The 19,728-nt window shown below is 48.7% G+C and overlaps 1 protein-coding gene across 1 annotated transcript; it reads right to left on the bottom strand.

Annotated features, from left to right (window-relative positions):
• Positions 1-16,777: 16,777 nt before the first annotated feature.
• On the bottom strand, positions 16,778-19,728 carry LOC123376671 (Down syndrome cell adhesion molecule-like protein 1 homolog). The gene is made up of 5 exons (XM_045028874.1): positions 19,396-19,728; positions 19,010-19,104; positions 18,109-18,232; positions 17,308-17,449; positions 16,778-16,879 (listed from the first exon to the last, which is right to left on the bottom strand). The coding sequence occupies exons 2-5, from the start codon at positions 19,060-19,062 to the stop codon at positions 16,827-16,829; spliced, it is 372 nt and encodes a 123-aa protein (XP_044884809.1). The 5' UTR covers positions 19,063-19,104; positions 19,396-19,728; the 3' UTR covers positions 16,778-16,826.

The raw sequence follows: 19,728 nt of genomic DNA, 5'->3' as shown, positions 1-19,728 counted from the left end.
ATTGCACAAGCAAGTCCTATTAGAGTGCCAAAAAAGGAAGTAAATTTAAAAAGCTATATGCAACCATAAACCCAGAAAAGAAAGTAAAAAAACCAAGGCTGTGTGTATAAAACTCACCTCTGGTATGGGCCGGAGGGGAGGAGCTGGTAGCCCCATACATACTCTACTGCGCCATGGCATCCACTCTCCAGCTCCTCTGAGGTAGAGACAAATGAGGGCCGCCCTGAAATACTGGTGGTGGCTAGCCATAAAAAAAAATGCTTTACAATTTCTCAAAAAATGTGTAACATAGGCACTAGTAAATTTGGGTAAAAAAAAAGGTGCCTCTGAATCACCAACTACGACCAGAGGGACTGTGGCAACATTTGCAAATTGATTTTCCTGGACCCTTGCCACAAAGCATAGGGTACACTTACATTTTGGAAATTATTGACACCTTTACCCAGTGGGTAGAGGCATTCTCAACCAAGAACTGTACTGCCACAACAATATTTCTTTTACTAGGATTCGAGCTAATACCCAGATGAGGTTTGCCACTATCAACATACTCTGACCAAGGAACTCATTTTACAGGATGAGTAATAAAAGAGGCATGTAAAGCACTAGAAATAAAGCAAAAATTCCATATACCATACCACCCTGAAAGCTCAAAAATAATCAAAAACAATAAACAAAACAATAAAAACAGCCTTAACAAAAGCAATACTGGATACAGGAGAAGGATGGGCTCCTATGCTTCCTGCTATGTTGTATCAAATCAAAGAAAGCCCACATAGGCTGACTCAACTGACACCCTTTGAGCTAATGACAGGAAGAGCAAGGAAAATGCCTAGCACTGTGACACTCCCTGCAGGGGGATCCGGGCTTTTTGCAGACAGCCTGCAAAATTACATCAAGGCATTGGACATAGAGTTAAAGAATTTATACAACCCAGTAGAAAAAAAACACCAAACACCAAACCGAGCTGAATAATAATAGCAGTCTAGACAAAACTGCATTTAAAGTTGGGAATTTAGTAATGTGTTGCATTTATCCAGGGGTTAAAGGAATTTCTAAAGCCAAGATGGCAAGGCCCGATAAAGGTCCTTCTAACTACTAATACATGTGCACAGATTTAAATTTTCCTTTAAAAATTTGGCGTCACCAAAATCAGTTATAATTGTTTAAATCAGCATCTGTCAATACTAACAATGCTTCCACGGGTGAACAAGAGGAGAAGGAGGAAGGACTGAAGGGTGACCAGGACAACCACAGTGACCATTGGGAGGCTTCTGCTGTGTCTCCTGCTGTCCCTGTGATGCATGAGGAAGGACGCAAGTCGTGTGCCATGTGAAAAGGAGGACTGGGAATGGGTCACTAACCCCCCTCCTCCAGGTTTGCTTTGCTTTAATTGCCGCACTAAGAAAACACTTTAGTTTGTCCAAAACACATGCACTGGCCAATAAACAAATCTGGCCAGAAGTAAAGGTGGCACTGTGGTTAGGACATGAGCACATAGTAGAATGCAAGAAGGTCCAAATAAAATCACACACTGATGCTCACAAAAACAGGGAGGCTAGTAACATTACAATTTTGATAACAACCGACTGCCCTGTTATCCGCTGGTGTCAGATACCGGAGATTACGGCGTTTTTGGAAGGAATTGTGGAAGCGTATGAGCTACCCCTTTGAACAGGGCAAGGCTCTTTGATGATGCTGTGGCCCCCTGAGACGAACAGTGTCTATACTTAATGCAACCAGTGTCCGAATTACCTTTAAAGGGGGAACAGCTGTGTACTACTAGTGAAGAGTACTACCAGGTCTTGGGCTATCCCTCATTTGAGCACAACTACATGGCATATTGCCATGATGGCTTGGGAGGGAACGCACAGACCTCGATACTGGAATTTGTGTGGAATTTTGGGAGAAAGAAACCAAACACTCATGAAAGATCATGCGCCAATTATACCGTCACGGTACCTGTGGAGGTTGAACTTGCTGATTCAGGATGGAGCTTACCACTTAAAGCACGGATGCAGGTAACCCCAAAGGCATGGCACATATTTGTTAAACGATGGCCCAAATTAGAATGATAACCCAGTTAATTGTTACCAGTTGTGGACAGAGACAGAGTGGAACCACTCAATTGTATGTCACGCCCTGCACAAATCCCTGTTCCAGAACCAGGATTATAATGATAGGACCAGCACTACCGGTCCTCACCTCGGTGGTATTCCACACTTACAGGGTCGAGGTGCGTATTCCTTTAGAGGTAGAGAACAAACAATATGCAAAGGTCAGGCCTCAAATGAGTAGAAACATTACTAGCCTAACAAACCAAATTGGTGAGTGCTTAACTAGACAGAGGAGGGGATTACTAGATACCCTTGCAGGATGGTTTGGTGCAGGTAATTCTGTTTGCAACACCTATACCATAGCACACCAAGCTGAAAGGAAGGACCAGCTGGAATCAAGGGTGGCAGATGCTATAATCTCTAATGCCCAGGGAGGACTGGATACTATTAAGGCCAGTCGATTTATCCTAGACAGCTTAAAGGATCTCTCAAACTCTGTATCCACCTCATCAGATATAACAAAATACCTGGGCCAAGAAATCACCAGTCTGCTAATAAATGGGACAAAAATAAAGGCACTACAGGAGAGTTGTAGGAGAGCAGGACAAACTTTGGCCCTCATCACACGGGGAATTGTAACCGATCTCCTCAATGGCCGGGTCCACCCAGCCCTTATGGAAGCAGTGGAACCCTATATCCCATCCCCAGCGACTGCCCAGAACCACTCCATCAAGCTAAATGGAAAGCCCTGCCCCTCGAGACATCCAACCGTGTGCATGACGGTCCCCCGAAGGTCAACCATGACTGTTGATGGGACGCGGCTCCACCGTACTGCATCAATGATGGGTAACCTAACATGGGATCCGGAATGGCACTATGGCAGTAAGTATCTCGAGGAGTGGCTACACGCCCTGCAGGCAAAGATCGAGGAGTTGGTGTCCGAGGCCCAGAGGCATATTGGGGAAGGCCGTCTGACGTACATTCAGATAGGGAAAACTGTGGACCAGGCCCATGTGAAGCACTAGAAGGGAAAGAACCAGGCCGTGGAGGTTAAAACAATGATTAGGGGTGATGCCATCTCAGGTGATAAAGTCCCCTGGGGATGGATCTCGGTGCTATTTTGTCAAGTTATGTGGGGAGTCTATCCTGACATTCCTGATGGTACTGGTGCTTTACCGACAACTCCGCAGTAGGCTGAGTACATTAAAATTGGTATATGTGACCTGGCGGGTTAGGGAACCCTAGGGTCAAGAGTAGGGACTGAAGGGTTAAAATCCATGTGCATTTTATATAACAACCTAGTATGTGGATTGTGTCAGCTCTTTTCCAGACCCAAACTCCAGAGTATGGTCAAGGGACCAGAGGCCTAGCAAACAGTGATCAGCTAAGAGAAGCAGAATAAACAAAAGATAACCTTGCTTTGCCAAAATAAGCCTAGTCAGCAAATTGCCAGGTGTTAGAGCCGAGAACTGAATAATTGTGTCTTGCTCAGAGTTGCCGATTGAACAAAGAAGCCCTGTTTCGGTTGTTAGTTTGTTCTATAGGGAAACGTTCTTCCCACAGATCCAACCTTGAGTTTATGAAAGGTTGGCACATGTCATTATAAGATATGGCATCCTCCCACCTTCCTTTCCCAGGGACCAATGCCTGCCTTAAAACACAGAGGAGACAATCTCTATTGCCATATACTTTCACTGTTTCTTTGTTTTAACTCCTAGGAATGTATCTGCTTGACAATCAGAGGAGCTACTCCATTCCTATGTACCCCAAATCAGAATTCAACATTGATTAATACTTAAAATGTTATTAGGATAAATATATATATTAAATGTTAACGTGCTAACTTAAGACCATGGGCGGAGACATTATGTAACCTGTTAACCATTGGCTAATGTGCTATCTTGTCTTGCAGCCAGACCTATCCCGGGGTGTGGAACTGCATACCCTGTCACTTTCCCCCGCCCATGGAAAAGCCATATATTCTATTGTAATCAATTGATTGACAGTGTCTCTGAGCCTAATAAGCAAGGTGACACTCTGCCAGCGCTGTGTGTAATAAACTCCTATGCTTCACCTCTACATGGTGTGGATTTATGTCCTTCAGTTGTAAAACCTTTACCTCCTCAATAACTAATTCAACTTCCCTGAAACACGGGACACCTTATGGAACTTGGGGAGACAAAGCCAGTTGTAATAATTGGATAACGGGTGGAAGTTTAACCTTATACAAACTTGAATATGAGGCTGAAGGATGATATGAGGTACTCATTATAGCTACCTTTCAAAGCAAAACAGGAAGAGCGATTTACTCTTTATAATATGCATGACATAACCCAACTGTTTAATAAGACTCAACAGAAAATGAAACAGTTAATCGCTTTAAACAATGAGCAGCACAGGGATCAACATTTAGGAAAAGAGATTATATGCTCTGTATATGGAGAATATGTCGTGAGTACAATCACCAATGCACTACAATCCTTAAGATTGGGAAGAGTTCCTGACTTACCGTATATACTAGATCGTAAGCCAGTCTGTTTATAAGCCAACCCCCCGCAAGATGGGTAAGTACAAATGGAAAAATTTTATGACCCATTCATAAGCCAACCCTATAATTCAGGGGTCAGCAAACTTTGGCTCCTGGGCCATCACAGAGATAAAGCTAAGTTAACAAAGTGTCCCGGTGCAGCAGCTGCTTACCCTGATGGGCCGGGACAGCAACAGGTGGGGAAGAAGCTGGGGGTCAGGAGAGTAACCCCCTGTGACCCACCTTTCTTGCCTACATTCCCCCACTACAGTTACAGCTAAAATCATTACTGGCCTGTAAGGAGACCCACTTTATACCAATTACTAATGATATGGACAAAGCCCAACAAGTTACTACCCAATTAATGAATAAAGGGAATGGGACTGAAACAACTGGAATCAATGTCCTTATTTTCGGTTGCCTGCAGCATAGATCCAACAAACCGAAGTCAAAACCTAGACAGACACCACGTGGGGAGGCACATGAATGTGTGTCCGTGGTGCCTATTCCAGACACCTGCCAAAACCTACCCAGGTATGAACCTGGCGCTGAAACACCCTCTGCCCCCTCCCGCCTGACTCCCCCGATTTCACACCCTCTGCCCCTCCCCCCCCGCCTGACTCTCCCCCATTTCACACCCTCTGCCCCTCCCCCACCCCCGACTCCGGGAGTCTCGGTCCGCCCCACGCGCGCTCCTGCCCCCGGGGTCTCTCCGCCAATCAGCGAGCGGGCCGGAACCCCCACGCGCACCGCGACCCCCTCCGCCCGGCGCTGGGCTCATGTCACTTCCTGCCCGAGGTGCACCAGGATCGGGGCGCGACCGCTGGCTCGAGCCCAGCCTGGCCCCGCCCTGCGGACGCGGCGTCGCCGGCTCACACCCAGGAAGCGGATTCGGCGGCGGCCACCTGGGCTGAGAGTGCGCAGGCGCGCGGACCACGCCCGGCGCATGCTCAGTGGCACCCGCTGAAGCCGCTGCGCCCTCACGCTGCCCTGACTGGGCCAGAAACTCCCCTGGGAGGGGTCGCTGCCCAAATAGTGGAGACCCCCTCCGGGGTCACTGGGGCAGCGGGGGCGGGACACGGGACACTGCCCCAGGGGGCTGCCAGCGCTCATTCCCCCCCCACGTGGGGGGGCTGAGGGACACATAGAAGTCACTGGCCCATGTGGCTACAATGGTCCTTCTCCTCTAGGGGGGCAGAGCCCCCGCAGTCACTGCACCAATGGAGGGAGGAGACACACTGGGAAGGGGGTCAGGGTCTGGGCCCGCGCCCGGGCCCAGGCCCAGCAGGGAGGCACAGCCCGGGTTTACCGCTCCCCGCGGCTGCCCAGCTTTGGGTAGGGAAGCCGAGCGGGGCAGGGCAGATCCCTGGCATATGGCGCTCAAGGTTACCCCTGACCAGGGCAGCTATAGAGAGGCTGCTGACCTTGTCCATGGCTCCTGCTCAGCCGATTCCCAGTCTGGGGGCCCGGGGGATGATTTATTGCCCTCAGCACCCCTGGCCATTAACGTTCAGCCTCAGCTGCGCCCGGCCACATGCTTTTGCCCCTGCATTTTCTATCCAGATACCTTAATGAGACCCATCACCATCATACCTGGGAGCAGCCATCTCCTCCCCTAGCGTTTCAGCTCTGAAACCCTCTAGGTCCCTCTCACAATGTACCATCCTTTTTCTTGTTCATCCCACTAAGTCATGGAGCCAGTACCTGGAGCATGTGTGGGGAGACGTGGCGATGATACGCGTTCAGCTCCAGCTAGTGCAGCCCTTTTTATAGTAACTTAGGGGTGCTATTGTAAGTAATTGTCGTCTTGCTTTGACCAAACTGTTGCCGGCACTCAGTGCCTGAAGTGGCAATGGTTGAGTTTGTTGCCCGGTGTGCGCTGCTCCAAAATGACACACCAGGATGGAGAAGCAAACAGAACTTTATTTGAGATATCAAATAGGCGTCAAAAGCCACACAGAGCTCAAATCAAAAGCATGCGAAACAAACAACTCGCATACCTTTTATACTTTAACCAAAACAGTAACTTGTTACAATGTTTATGATGTGAACATTACTCGCCCCAAACCAAGTCTGCCTAGCTACTAACCGGTTCTTAGTAGTTTCTTTCTTCTAGAAGGAGTAGCCCCTTTCACAAGAGCAACTCAGGGTCAAACTGGAGTCTGGAGGAGAGTTGGTAGACTATGGCTCAGAGCAAGAGGACTTCATCGGCTCTCAGGGCCTTCCATCCTTTTAAGTTACCTGGTTTATGCCAAGTGCGTCCCCAACAACCATATCTACATTTTGTCTATTTTAATTAAAATAACTTCAATCAAAATTTTAAATAGCCAATGAGAGTGTAGAAGGTAACTTGTGTAAGTATGATTTTAAACATTAAGAAGGAAGGCACTGTACAGCTGCGGTCAGGCTTAGGTTCTGAGGGATTACAAGTGTCGGTTACAAGGTTCATAAGATACATACGTAACACAACCACCATAGACCCAGATTGGGGTGCAGGCATTTTTAAAACCACAGTGGATAAGTGATCTCAGGTACACCACCCATAGAATGTATCCAGAGTCCAAGTCATTGATTATACCTGGGGTAGGCAACCTTTCAGCAGTGGTGTGCCGAGTCTTCATTTTAATTTAAGGTTTTGAGTGCGGGTAATACTTTTTCATGTTTTTAAGAAGGTCTCTCTATAAGTCTCTCTTTTACAATACAACAATAGTTTATTTAAATAATATAAACATTTTGAAAACCTTGTTTAAGAAGCTTAATTTTAAATTAAATTAAAATGTTGATCTTACGCCACTGGCCCGCTCAACCCACTGCTGGTCTGGGGTTCTTTTCACCTAGGCCAGCAATGGGCTGAGCAAGGCCTGCAGTCACAACCCCAGCTGGCAATAGTCAGGCAGCCAGAAGCCCAGACTAGCAGCTGTCTGGGTGGGGCCACTGGCCGGGACCCTAGACCCACAGCAGGCTGAGCAGCTCAGCCCACTGCCGCTCAGGGGTTCCATCTGTGGGCTCCTGCCAGCTGACATCCCTGCTGCCAGACCCGCTCAGCTCGCTGCCAGTCTGGAGTCCTGGCCCTCCCCACATACAGCGGGTAGCTACCTTCTCCCTGGTTCTGGCCCATTCTCTTCCTCTCTCTGCACTGAGCTGAGAGTGGGAATGCACTGAGCACAGGATGAGGGTGAAGGGTCTGGCCAGGAGATACAATGAGGGAGGGGGCTCAGGATTGGGGCAGGAGGTTTGGGTGTGGGGTACTTACCTGGGCAGCTTCTATTTGGTGTGAGGGAAACAGGCGGGAATGTGTGTAGGGGTGTTTGCAGGAGCTCCCATTTGGTGCTGAGGGTGGGGGTTGAATGGGGATGTGGGGGGGTGCCAGAGTCAGGGCTGGGGTCATGGGTGGGGGTGAAGCAGTCAGGCAGAAGGCTGGGTGTGTATGAGGGGGGCTCAGGGGAGGGGCCTGGGGGTGCGTGCAGAGCACAGGCCTGGTGCAGGGTAATACACAGAGCTACAGTGACACTGTGTGGCCATGCAGGGTAATGCACAGAGCAGTTCCTGCACAGAGCTACAGTGACACCCTGTGGCCACGCAGGGTAATGCACAGAGCATTTCTCTCAGAGGAACAGTGACACTGTGTGGCTACGCAGGGTAATGCACAGAGCATTTCCTGCACAGAGCTACAGTGACACCCTGTGGCCACGCAGGGTAATGCACAGAGCATTTCTCTCAGAGGAACAGTGACACCCTGTGGCCACGCAGGGTAATGCAGAGAGCAGTTCCTGTGTGGAGCTGCAGTGACACTGTGTGGCCACGCAGGGTAATGCAGAGAGCAGTTCCTGTGTGGAGCTACAGTGACACCCTGTGGCCACGCAGGGTAATGCAGAGCATTTCTCTCAGAGGAACAGTGACACTGTGTGGCCACGCAGGGTAATGCACACAGCATTTCTCTCAGAGGAACAGTGACACTGTGTGGCCACGCAGGGTAATACACAGAGCATTTACTGCACAGAGCTACAGTGACACCCTGTGGCCACGCAGGGTAATCCACAGAGCATTTCTCTCAGAGGAACAGTGACACCCTGTGGCCACGCAGGGTAATACACAGAGCTACAGTGGCACTGTGTGGCCACGCAGGGTAATGCACACAGCATTTCTCTCAGAGGAACAGTGACACCGTGTGGCCACGCAGGGTAATACACAGAGCATTTCCTGCACAGAGCTACAGTGACACCCTGTGGCCACGCAGGGTAATGCACAAAGCATTTCTCTCAGAGGAACAGTGACACTGTGTGGCCACGCAGGGTAATGCACAGAGCATTTCTCTCAGAGGAACAGTGACACTGTGTGGCCACGTAGGGTAATACACAGAGCTACAGTGACACTGTGTGGCCACGCAGGGTAATGCACAGAGCAGTTCCTGTGTGGAGCTACAGTGACACCCTAATAAGAACATAAGAAGGGCCGTACCGGGTCAGACCAAAGGTCCATCTAGCCCAGTATCTGTCTACCGACAGTGGCCAATGCCAGGTGCCCCTGAGGGAGTGAACCTAACAGGCAATGATCAAGTGATCTCTCTCCTGCCATCCATCTCCATCCTCTGACCAACAGAGGCTAGGGACACCATTCTTACCCATCCTGGCTAATAACCATTTATGGACTTAGCCACCATGAATTTATCCAGTCCCCTTTTAAACATTGTTATAGTCCTAGCCTTCACAACCTCCTCAGGTAAGGAGTTCCACAAGTTGACTGTGCGCTGCGTGAAGAAGAACTTCCTTTTATTTGTTTTAAACCTGCTGCCTATTAATTTCATTTGGTGACCCCTAGTTCTTGTATTATGGGAATAAGTAAATAACTTTTCCTTATCCACTTTCTCAACATCACTCATGATTTTATATACCTCTATCATGTCCCCCCTTAGTCTTCTCTTTTCCAAATTGAAGAGTCCTAGCCTCTTTAATCTTTCCTCGTATGGGACCCTCTCTAAACCCCTAATCATTTTAGTTGCTCTTTTCTGAACCTTTTCTAGTGCTAGAATATCTTTTTTGAGGTGAGGAGACCACATCTGTACACAGTATTCGAGATGTGGGCGTACCATGGATTTATATAAGGGCAATAATATATTCTCAGTCTTATTCTCTATCCCCTTTTTAATGATTCCGAACATCCTGTTTGCTTTTTTGACCACCTCTGCACACTGCGTGGACATCTTCAGAGAACTATCCACGATAACTCCAAGATCTTTTTCCTGACTCATTGTAGCTAAATTAGCCCCCATCATGTTGTATGTATAGTTGTGCATTACTTTACATTTCTCCACATTAAATTTCATTTGCCATTTTGTTGCCCAATCGCTTAGTTTTGTGAGATCTTTTTGAAGTTCTTCACAATCTGCTTTGGTCTTAACTATCTTGAGCAGTTTAGTATCATCTGCAAACTTTGCCACCTCACTGTTTACCCCTTTCTCCAGATCATTTATGAATAAATTGAATAGGATTGGTCCTAGGACTGACCCTTGGGGAACACCACTAGTTACCCCTCTCCATTCTGAGAATTTACCATTAATTCCTACCCTTTGTTCCCTGTCCTTTAACCAGTTCTTAATCCATGAAAGGACCTTTCCTTTTATCCCATGACAGCTTAATTTACGTAAGAGCCTTTGGTGAGGGACCTTGTCAAAGGCTTTCTGGAAATCTAAGTACACTATGTCCACCGGATCCCCCTTGTCCACATGTTTGTTGACCCCTTCAAAGAACTCTAATAGATTAGTAAGACACGATTTCCCTTTACAGAAACCATGTTGACTATTGCTCAAGAGTTTATGTTTTTCTATGTGTCTGACAATTTTATTCTTTACTATTGTTTCAACTAATTTGCCCGGTACCGACGTTAGACTTACCGGTCTGTAATTGCCGGGATCACCCCTAGAGCCCTTTTTAAATATTGGGGTTACATTAGCTAACTTCCAGTCATTGGGTACCAAAGCCGATTTAAAGGACAGGTTACAAACCCTAGTTAATAGTTCCGCAACTTCACATTTGAGTTCTTTCAGAACTCTTGGATGAATGCCATCTGGTCCCGGTGACTTGTTAATGTTGAGTTTATCAATTAATTCCAAAACCTCCTCTAGTGACACTTCAATCTGTGACAGTTCCTCAGATTTGTCACCTACAAAAGCCAGCTCAGGTTTGGGAATCTCCCTAACATCCTCAGCCGTGAAGACCGAAGCAAAGAATCCATTTAGTTTCTCTGCAATGACTTTATCATCTTTAAGCGCTCCTTTTGAATTTTGATCATCAAGGGGCCCCACTGGTTGTTTAGCAGGCTTCCTGCTTCTGATGTACTTAAAAAACATTTTGTTATTACCTTTGGAGTTTTTGGCTAGCCGTTCTTCAAACTCCTCTTTGGCTTTTCTTATTACACTCTTGCACTTAAGTTGGCAGTGTTTGTGCTCCTTTCTATTTGCCTCACTTGGATTTGACTTCCACTTTTTAAAGGAAGTCTTTTTATCTCTCACTGCTTCTTTTACATGGTTGTTAAGCCACGGTGGCTCTTTTTTAGTTCTTTTACTATTTTTCTTAATTTGGGGTATACATTGAAGTTGGGCCTCTATTATTGTGTCTTTAAAAAGGGCCCACGCAACTTGCAGGGATTTCACTTTAGTCACTGTACCTTTTAACTTTTGTCTAACTAACCCCCTCATTTTTGTATAGTTCCCCCTTTTGAAATTAAAGGCCACAGTGTTGGGCAGTTGAGATGTTCTTCCCACCACAGGGATGTTGAATGCTATTGTATTATGGTCACTATAACACTATAACACAGAGCAGTTCCTGCACAGAGCTACAGTGACACCCTGTGGCCACGCAGGGTAATGCACAGAGCATTTCTCTCAGAGCTACAGTGACACTGTGTGGCCACGCAGGGTAATACACAGAGCTACAGTGACATCGTGTGGCCACGCAGGGTAATGCACAGAGCAGTTCCTGCACGGAGCTACAGTGATGCCCTGTGGCAACGCGGGGTAATGCACAGAGCAGTTCCTGTGTGGAGCTACAGTGACACCCTGTGGCCACGCAGGGTAATGCACAGAGCATTTCTCTCAGAGGAACAGTGACACCGTGTGGCCAAGCAAGGTAATGCAAAGAGCATTTCTCTCAGAGGAACAGTGACACTGTGTGGCCATGCAGGGTAATACACAGAGCATTTCCTGCGCAGAGCTACAGTGACACCATGTGGCCACGCAGGGTAATGCACAGAGCATTTCCTGCACAGAGCTACAGTGACACCCTGTGGCCACGCAGGGTAATGCACAGAGCATTTCTCTCAGAGGAACAGTGACACTGTGTGGCCACGCAGGGTAATGCACAGAGCATTTCTCTCAGAGGAACAGTGACACCGTGTGGCCATGCAGGGTAATGCAAAGAGCATTTCTCTCAGAGGAACAGTGACACTGTGTGGCCACGCAGGGTAATACACAGAGCATTTCCTGCACAGAGCTACAGTGACACCATGTGGCCATGCAGGGTAATGCACAGAGCATTTCCTGCACAGAGCTACAGTGACTCCGTGTGGCCACGCAGGGTAATCACAAAATATTTCCCTCATGGAGCAAGAGTGACATGGGTGTTGTGATACAGCAGGGCCAGAGAGCAGCAGGAGGGTTGTAGATGGGAGGTATAAAAGCCCTACAATTATTGAGGCTTTATTCCCTGTGGACTAGGGAAAGGTTACTACCGTGTAATTGGATAACCTAGACCCAATTAAGGCCCCAACAAAGACCTAATACAATTCCCTTTCTGACTGAAGTAGGGGTGAGGAAAGTAGAGCTGAGTAGATTTTGGAGGAGTTTTACTGTTCTCTAGAGGACCAGAGGAAAGAAACCCTGCCCAACAGAGCAGAGAGACTCCCCTGGCACATAGGACTGAGGGAAACGCTACCCAAGGGGTAGACACTAAGCTGCCTGGAAAGCAGAAGGGGCTAGAGACACTATCCCTGCTCATCCCGACTAACAGGCATTGATGGACCGAACCTCCATGGATTTGCCTAGTTCTTTTTTTAACCCCATTTTTGTCTTGGCCTTCACAACATTTTCTGGTGAGGTGTTCCGGCCGTAATCCAACAGAGCCCCGTACCCAATGGGGAAGCACACGGCCTCTGAAGAGAACTACATCGAGTACAGATGAGGAATTCCAAGCACTGATGGCTTACTCACAGCCAGTTTGGTGAGAGGCAGAATGCTGAGGACTGTTAACGTCTCCTTACAAGGATGCTCAGGTCCACTTCTGCCACCTTCTCCTCTGGCTAGGGCTCCTAGACAATTCCTCTGCACACTAATGAAGTCAAGCAAGAACTATCACTACACAGACCTCTATTAATGTCCCCATCCCTGCCTCCCTCCCCCAACCCATCTACATCTGCCCAACTCAATGAACAGAGACACAGTCAACACAGAGTGACTCTAAACTCTCGCACCCGCTGCCTTGCAGGATTTTCATCCCCTCCTACTTCATCCTGGCTCCCGAGATGTAGCTTGTGGGGATACACACCGAACTCGCCTGCCCATGTCCTACAAAGTTAGACAGCACCAGGAAAGGGAAGGACAAAGAGAGAGAGTGTGCTGGCCAACACAGTAGAGAAGAGAGAGAAGCACAGAAGGAAGGCAAGCAACTCACCATCTAGAGTCATCCTTTGCTCCTGGCCACAGAAATGAGCAGCCCCTGAAAATGGGGACCTTGTCTCCCTTATAATCACAGCTAGTCAGGAACCTTTTCTTACAAATTCAGCCACAGCTGACAGGGTCTCTCTACCTGGAGTCAGAGGGGCCGTGAGCAGAACCATCAGCAAAACAGACACTTATCTCACTGACAGCGGTGTCTGCTCAGCTCCCAGCTGAACAGCTCTTGCCTGGCATGAACAATGCTCACAGGCTCGTCGCTCTCGCTCACTTTCCATCACATGAGGACAGTAGACTCTAATACGTAACTTCTTTTCCCTTGGTACTAAATGCAGCACAAGGAGGAAAACCAAACAAGTTACCATCCCAGTGGACAACGTCACATAGGTTATTCTTTTCACCTCTTCAACAAGGCAGGGCTCCGCCTCCCGCCCCCCATTACACCTTTAGTATTACAACTAAAATGCACCCCTTGTTACGGCACAAGAAATAATCCCTCTGCACAGCAGACTCTAGCCCCTCCCAAGACATAATCTCAGAGCCCCATACCCAATGAGGAAGAACACAGCCTGTGAAGAATAATACAGCGAGTACAGATAAGGAAATGAAAGCACTGACCTCTTACTCAAACCCAGTTATGCAGGAGGCAGAAAGCTAAGGATTGCTCATGTCTGCTTAAATGGATGTTCAGGTAGATCAGCCTCTCCTCTGGGTAGAAGTCCTAGACAATTCCTCTGCCAGCGCAGCTGCAAAAGCCATGCATGAGCCAGCATTACACACAGCTGTGAAGGTGCGTGAAATCTCCCGTCACCTCTGCCTCCCTCTCCCATCCCATCTACATCAGCCTCAGTCAATGAACAGTGACAGTCAACAGTCTCCACTCCACTCTCACGCCCACTACCCCGCATGATTTTCGTCCCCTCCTACTTCTCCATGGCTCCCGAGACCGAGCCTGTGTGGATGCACACCTAGCACGCCTGCCTGTGCGTGCTGAAGGGAGACAGCACAAAAAGAGGCAAGGACAGATTGACAGAGAGAGTGTTGGCCAACACACAAGAAAAGAGAGAGAGAGAGATGGAAACATGGGAGGAAGGCAAGCAACTCACCACCTGGAATCATCCTCCTGGATCCAACCTTTTCTGCAGAGTACACACCACTTGTGAACAGAGAAATGAGCAGCCCCTGAAAATGGGGACCTTGTCTCCCTCATAACCACAGCTAGTCAGGAACATTTTGTTACAAACCCAGCCCCAGCTAACAGGGCATTTGTACCTGGAGCCAAGTGGGCAGTGAGCAGAGCTCTCACCTAACCAGACACTTATCTCACTGATGGTGACAGCTGCTCCGTTCCCAGCTCGATGGCAGCTGCATAGCCTGGCATCAACAACGCTAGCTGTCTCACGGCTCTTGCGCGCCTTCCATCTACAACCGGGATGGGCTTTTACCCTTGACTTCTTTGTCTGCGGTACTAAGCACAACACAAGAGGGAAAAGTAAAAGTTATCATCAGAATTTTAATGTTGTGTAGGTTCTTCTTCTGTCATCTCCCATTACACCTTTATAGATACAATTGAAAAGTACACAATGCACGCTCAACCTGTGGAACTCCTTCACAGAGAATGTTGTGAAGGCCAAGATTACAATGGGATTCAAAAAAGAACTAGGTAAATTCATGGAGGATACATCAGCCCTACTTGATGAACTGTGACAGTCAACTCCCACAGTCACCCCCCACACCACCAATGGAGGATCGAGTACCCATCATGCTTCTCTTCCTCCTCCCAGTTCCCCAGTCCAATGTAGACTCTCCAATCCAAGCCTGTGAGCATGCACCCATGTTCTATGCAAGGAAACAGTACAACAGGGGTCAGCAACCTTTCAGAAGTGGTGTGCCGAGTCTTCATTTAATCACTGTAACATGTATTACTAGCATGCAAAACCTTAAATTAGTGTCTTTAGAAGGTATAATATATAACTCTTGAGGTTTTGTTAAATGTTTAACAAGCTTCATTTAAAATTAAATTAACTATTGTTGTATGTAAAGTAAAAATGCAGAGCGCCCCCGGACCAGTGGCCAGGACCCAGGCAGCGCGAGTGCGACTGAATATCAGCTCGTGTGCCGGCTTCAGCACACATGCCATAAGTTGCCAACCCCTGCAGTACAAGGAGAGAGAGAGTGCATATTGGCCAACATATGACAGCAGAGAGACACACAAGAAGAAAGACAAACTACAGAAGGACCTGTCGTCACCTTCCTGGCTCTCCACAAAAAGTTACCGCACTTCAGGAAGACTCCATAGCACCTGACAACTCCTTGAGAGGGCACAAAGGATCCCCCAAACTATCTGAGGCCTTTCCTCAAATGCCCTCCCCATACCACAGATGTTAAGAGTAACAAGACGGGTTTCTTCAGGTACGTTAGCAACAAGAAGAAAGTCAAGGAAAACGTGGGCCCCTTACTGAATGAGGGAGGTAACCTAGTGACAGAAGATGTGGAAAAAGCTAATTTACTCATTGCTTTTTTTGCCTCTGTCTTCACGAATAAGGTCAGCTCCCAGACGGCTGCACTGGGCAGCATAGCATGGGGAGGAGGTGACCAGCCCTCTGTGGAGAAAGAAGTGGTTTGATACTATTTAGAAAAAATGGACAAACAGAAGTCCATGGGGCCAGATGCGCTGCATCCAAAGGTGCTAAAGGAGTTGGTGGATGTGATTGCAGAGCCATTGGCCATTATCTTTGAAAACTCATGTCGAACGGGGGAGGTCCCGGATGACTGGAAAAGGCTAATGTAGTGCCCATCTTTAAAAAAGGGAAGGAGGAGGATCCGGGGAACTACAGGCCAGTCAGCCTCACCTCAGCCCCTAGAAAAATCATGGAGCAGGTCCTCAAGGAATCAATTCTGAGGCACTTAGAGGAGAGGAAAGTGATCAGGAACAGTGAGCATGGATTCACCAAGGGCAAGTCATGTCTGACTAACTTGCTGGCAAGAATACTGTGGGAGACCGTATCAAAAGCTTTGCTAAAGTCAAGGAATAACACATCCACTGCTTTCCCCTCATCCACAGACCCAGTTATCTCCTCATAGAAGGCCATTAGGTTAAAGTATGGGCTGGATTAATGGACTATAAGGCGGATAGAAAGCTGTCTAGATCATCAGGCTCAATGAGTACTGATCAATGGCTCCACGTCTAGTTGGCAGCCGATATCAAGCGGAGTGCCCCAACGGTCGGTCCTGGGGCTGGTTTTGTTCAATATCTTCATTAATGACTTGGAGGATGGCATGGACTGCACTCTCAGCAAGTTTGCAGATTACATTAAACTGGGAGGAGTGGTAGATACACTGGAGGGTAGGGATAGGATACAGAGGGACCTAGACAAATTAGAGGACTGGGCCAAAAGAAACCTGATGAGATTCAACAAGGACAAGTGCAGAGTCCTGCACTTAGGATGGACGAATCCCATTCACAGGATCAGGGCTCCTCCCAAGGGGCTGCGCAGTGGGGAAAAGGGAGGTTTTAGTTACCTGTCCTTGGTCCATTTCATGACAGGGGCCGGCTCCCCAACTGCACTGCACGGCAGCCTCACGTCCTTATCCATGGAATGGTGACGGTGCCGCCGAAGGAGATGGTCTGGGCTGGGAAGAAAGGAACATCAGTCTGGCCGGACGAGCCAGGCACACAGAGCCTGCCTATCCCACCAGTGCAGACCCCACCCTGCTGCACCCGGGGCTGAGATTCACCACCTTTGTCGATGCCGCAGAACCTGCTCCAAGCCCATGGGCAGATGGAGTAGCCGGTGCATCGCGAGGTGCCGGCTACGGCTAGTCCTGGAGACGAGGGGCCGACCCAGAGCCAGCACCAGGGCACATGTCAAACCCGAGCCTGGATGCAGAGTGCGTAGTGGGCCCCCCAGCCTCTATATTGAGCCAAATCTAAATGCCAGACGACCCGACCCTTCCACCTCTCCCAGGACTCTGTTACCCAGAGAGACACCCAGCTCCCCTCCACTCAGCCCCATTGCCCCATCCCATCTGCCCACCCCACCCCACCGGCCCTGCCGCACCTTTCCCAATGACCTTTGCACTGATGTTGCTGCGTCCTGCCGAGGTCACAGCCACCACCCACAGCACATCCTGCTGCCTGCGGGTGAGGTGGGCGATGCAGTAGAAGACTTGCTCGGGGCTGGTCTCGTACTCGCTGGGGGCCTGGTCGGGGGAAGGAGGGGACACAGCTGGTTAATCAGGACAAGGTGAACTCCCTTTCATGCACCTCTTCCTGCCCAGGCTTTGATGCAGCCACCAACCCCCCAGTACAATCACACTAGTCATAGCAGTCTAGGCAACCTGACCCCTGCTCAGACAAGTCCTGGCTTTAAGGGATCACCTCAGATTAGCCTTGTGTGAGGCCACCATCTCGGCTGACCCCAAGGATCAGACAGGGACCTGCAGAGAGAAACTCTGGAGCTTGTGCTAATGAGGGCAGTAGACTCTGATGCAAGATTTCTTTTCCCCTGGTACTAAATCCAGCCGAAGTTACCATCTCCATTGGCAATGTTGGGGAGGCTCTTCTTTCTGCCTCTCCCACACAGTGGTTCTCTGCCCTGAACCCCCATCCCATCACGCCTTTAGGACTACAAATAGAAAGCAGCTCTTGCAACGACACCTGAAATAGACACTCTGCACAGCAGACTTTGCAGGTTTCTCATGTCTGAGCAAAGAAACTGCAAAAATTGGGCTTATTTTTGGCTTAATTACTTTCTGAGTTTCCTGTTGGACAGTTTTTGGCTTGCAGATTGTTGGGCTTCTAGCCTGCGAAGAAAACTACAGCAAGTACAGATGTGGAATTCAAAGCATTGATCGCTTACCCACACCAAGTTAAGTGGGAGGCAAAAAGGAAAGGACTGTTCATGTCTGCTTAGAAGGATGCTCAGGCTGATCAGGTCCACTTCTGCCAGTTTCTGCTCGGCCTGGGGTTCCTGGATACTTCCTCTGCAAGTGCACATGCAAAACCCATGCATGACCAATCAGTACAACAAGTTCTATTCGTGCATGAAATCTTACCCTCATCCCTTCCTTCCTCTCCCATGCCATCCACCTGAGCCCAACTCAATGAACAGAGATGAGTTCAAGCACAGAAAAAAGCCAAGCAAAAGCCATCACTACACAAAATTCAATTGGTCCAAGTAATCTTGCCCTCATCCCTGCCTCCCTCTCCCGTCCCATCTACATCAGGCCAACTCGATGAACCATGACCGAGTCAACACCGACAGTCACTGCTCCACTGTAGCGCCCACTGCCCCGCATGATTTTCTCCGCTTCTACTTCTCCATGGATCCCAAGACCTAGCCTGTGGGGATGCACACCTAGCACCTCGCCCGTGTCCTATAAAGGAAGACAGCACAAAGAAAGGCAAGAACAGAGAGACAGAAGAGGGTGTGTGTTGGCCAACGTACCAGAGGAGAGAGACAGAGAGAAAAACACAGGAGGAAGGCAAGCAACTCGCCACCTGGAATCAACTTTCTGGATCTAACGATTTCTGCAGAGGACACAGCGCTTGTGAACAAAGAAGTGAGCAGCCCCTGAAAATGGGGACCTTGTCTCCCTCAGAACCATAGCTAGTCAGGAACGTTTTCTTACAAACACAGACCTAGCTAACGGGACGTGCCTACCTGGAGCGAAGCGGGCCGTGAGCAGAGCAATCACCAAAACAGACACTTTTCTCATTGAGAGTGGTGGCTGCTCCACTCCCAGCTGGACAGCTCTTACCTGGCATCAGTAATGCTTGCTATCTCATCGCTCTCACTCGCTTTCCATCGCATGAGGGAAGTGGACGCTGACCCTCCACTTCTTTTCTATTGGTACTAACCCAGCACAAAGGGGGGAAACAAACAGGTTAGCATCTCAGTCAGCAACGTTACATAGGTTCTTCTCTCATTTTCCGCACCCCAGACCTCCACCCATAACCCTTTTTCCGTTACACCTTCAGGACCACAACTAGAAAGAAGCCTGTTGCAACTACACCCAAAACAGCCACTCTGAGCAGGAGACTTGTGCCTTTCCCTTGTCTGAATCCCACAGAGCCACATACTCAAAGAGGAACAAAACTGGAGTGACAACAGAGGAGGAATTCCAAGCACTGACCGCTTACTCACACCCCGTTATGTGGAAGGTAGAAAGTTGAGGTCTGTTAATCTCTGCTTAGAAGGATGGCCAGGCTGCTCAGGTCCATGTCTGCCAATTTCTCCTCTGGCTGCTGCTCCTGGATGATTCCTCTGCAAATGCAGCAAGTAACCCAAGCAAAAGCCATCACTACACAAAATTCAATTGGTACACGAAATCTTGCCCTCATCCCTGCCTCCCTCTCCCATCCCATCTGCTTCAGCTCCACTAGAGCAGAGATTCAGTCAACACCCGCAGTCACCGTTGCACTCTCGTGCCCACTACCCTGCATGATTTCAGTCCCTTCCTACTTGTTCATAGCTCCC

This window comes from Mauremys mutica, chromosome 8 (genome assembly GCF_020497125.1).
Source record: "Mauremys mutica isolate MM-2020 ecotype Southern chromosome 8, ASM2049712v1, whole genome shotgun sequence".
NCBI classification, from domain to species: Eukaryota; Metazoa; Chordata; order Testudines; family Geoemydidae; genus Mauremys; species Mauremys mutica.
Note: the sequence above shows the minus strand (reverse complement) of the source record. Positions and strands in the feature narration are given on the sequence as shown.

Bases quoted from the DNA above. Each gene is read 5' to 3' on its own strand.
- LOC123376671 (XM_045028874.1), bottom strand. From the start codon at position 19,062: ATGCGATGGAAAGCGAGTGAGAGCGATGAGATAGCAAGCATTACTGAT. The intron at 18,233-19,009 runs GTAAGAGCTGTC...GTGCACTTGCAG, and splicing joins GCAAGCATTACTGATGCCAG to AGGAAGTATCCAGGAACCCC. The intron at 17,450-18,108 runs GTAAGCGATCAA...TCCCCCGACCAG, and splicing joins TCCCACTTAACTTGGTGTGG to GCCCCCAGCGAGTACGAGAC.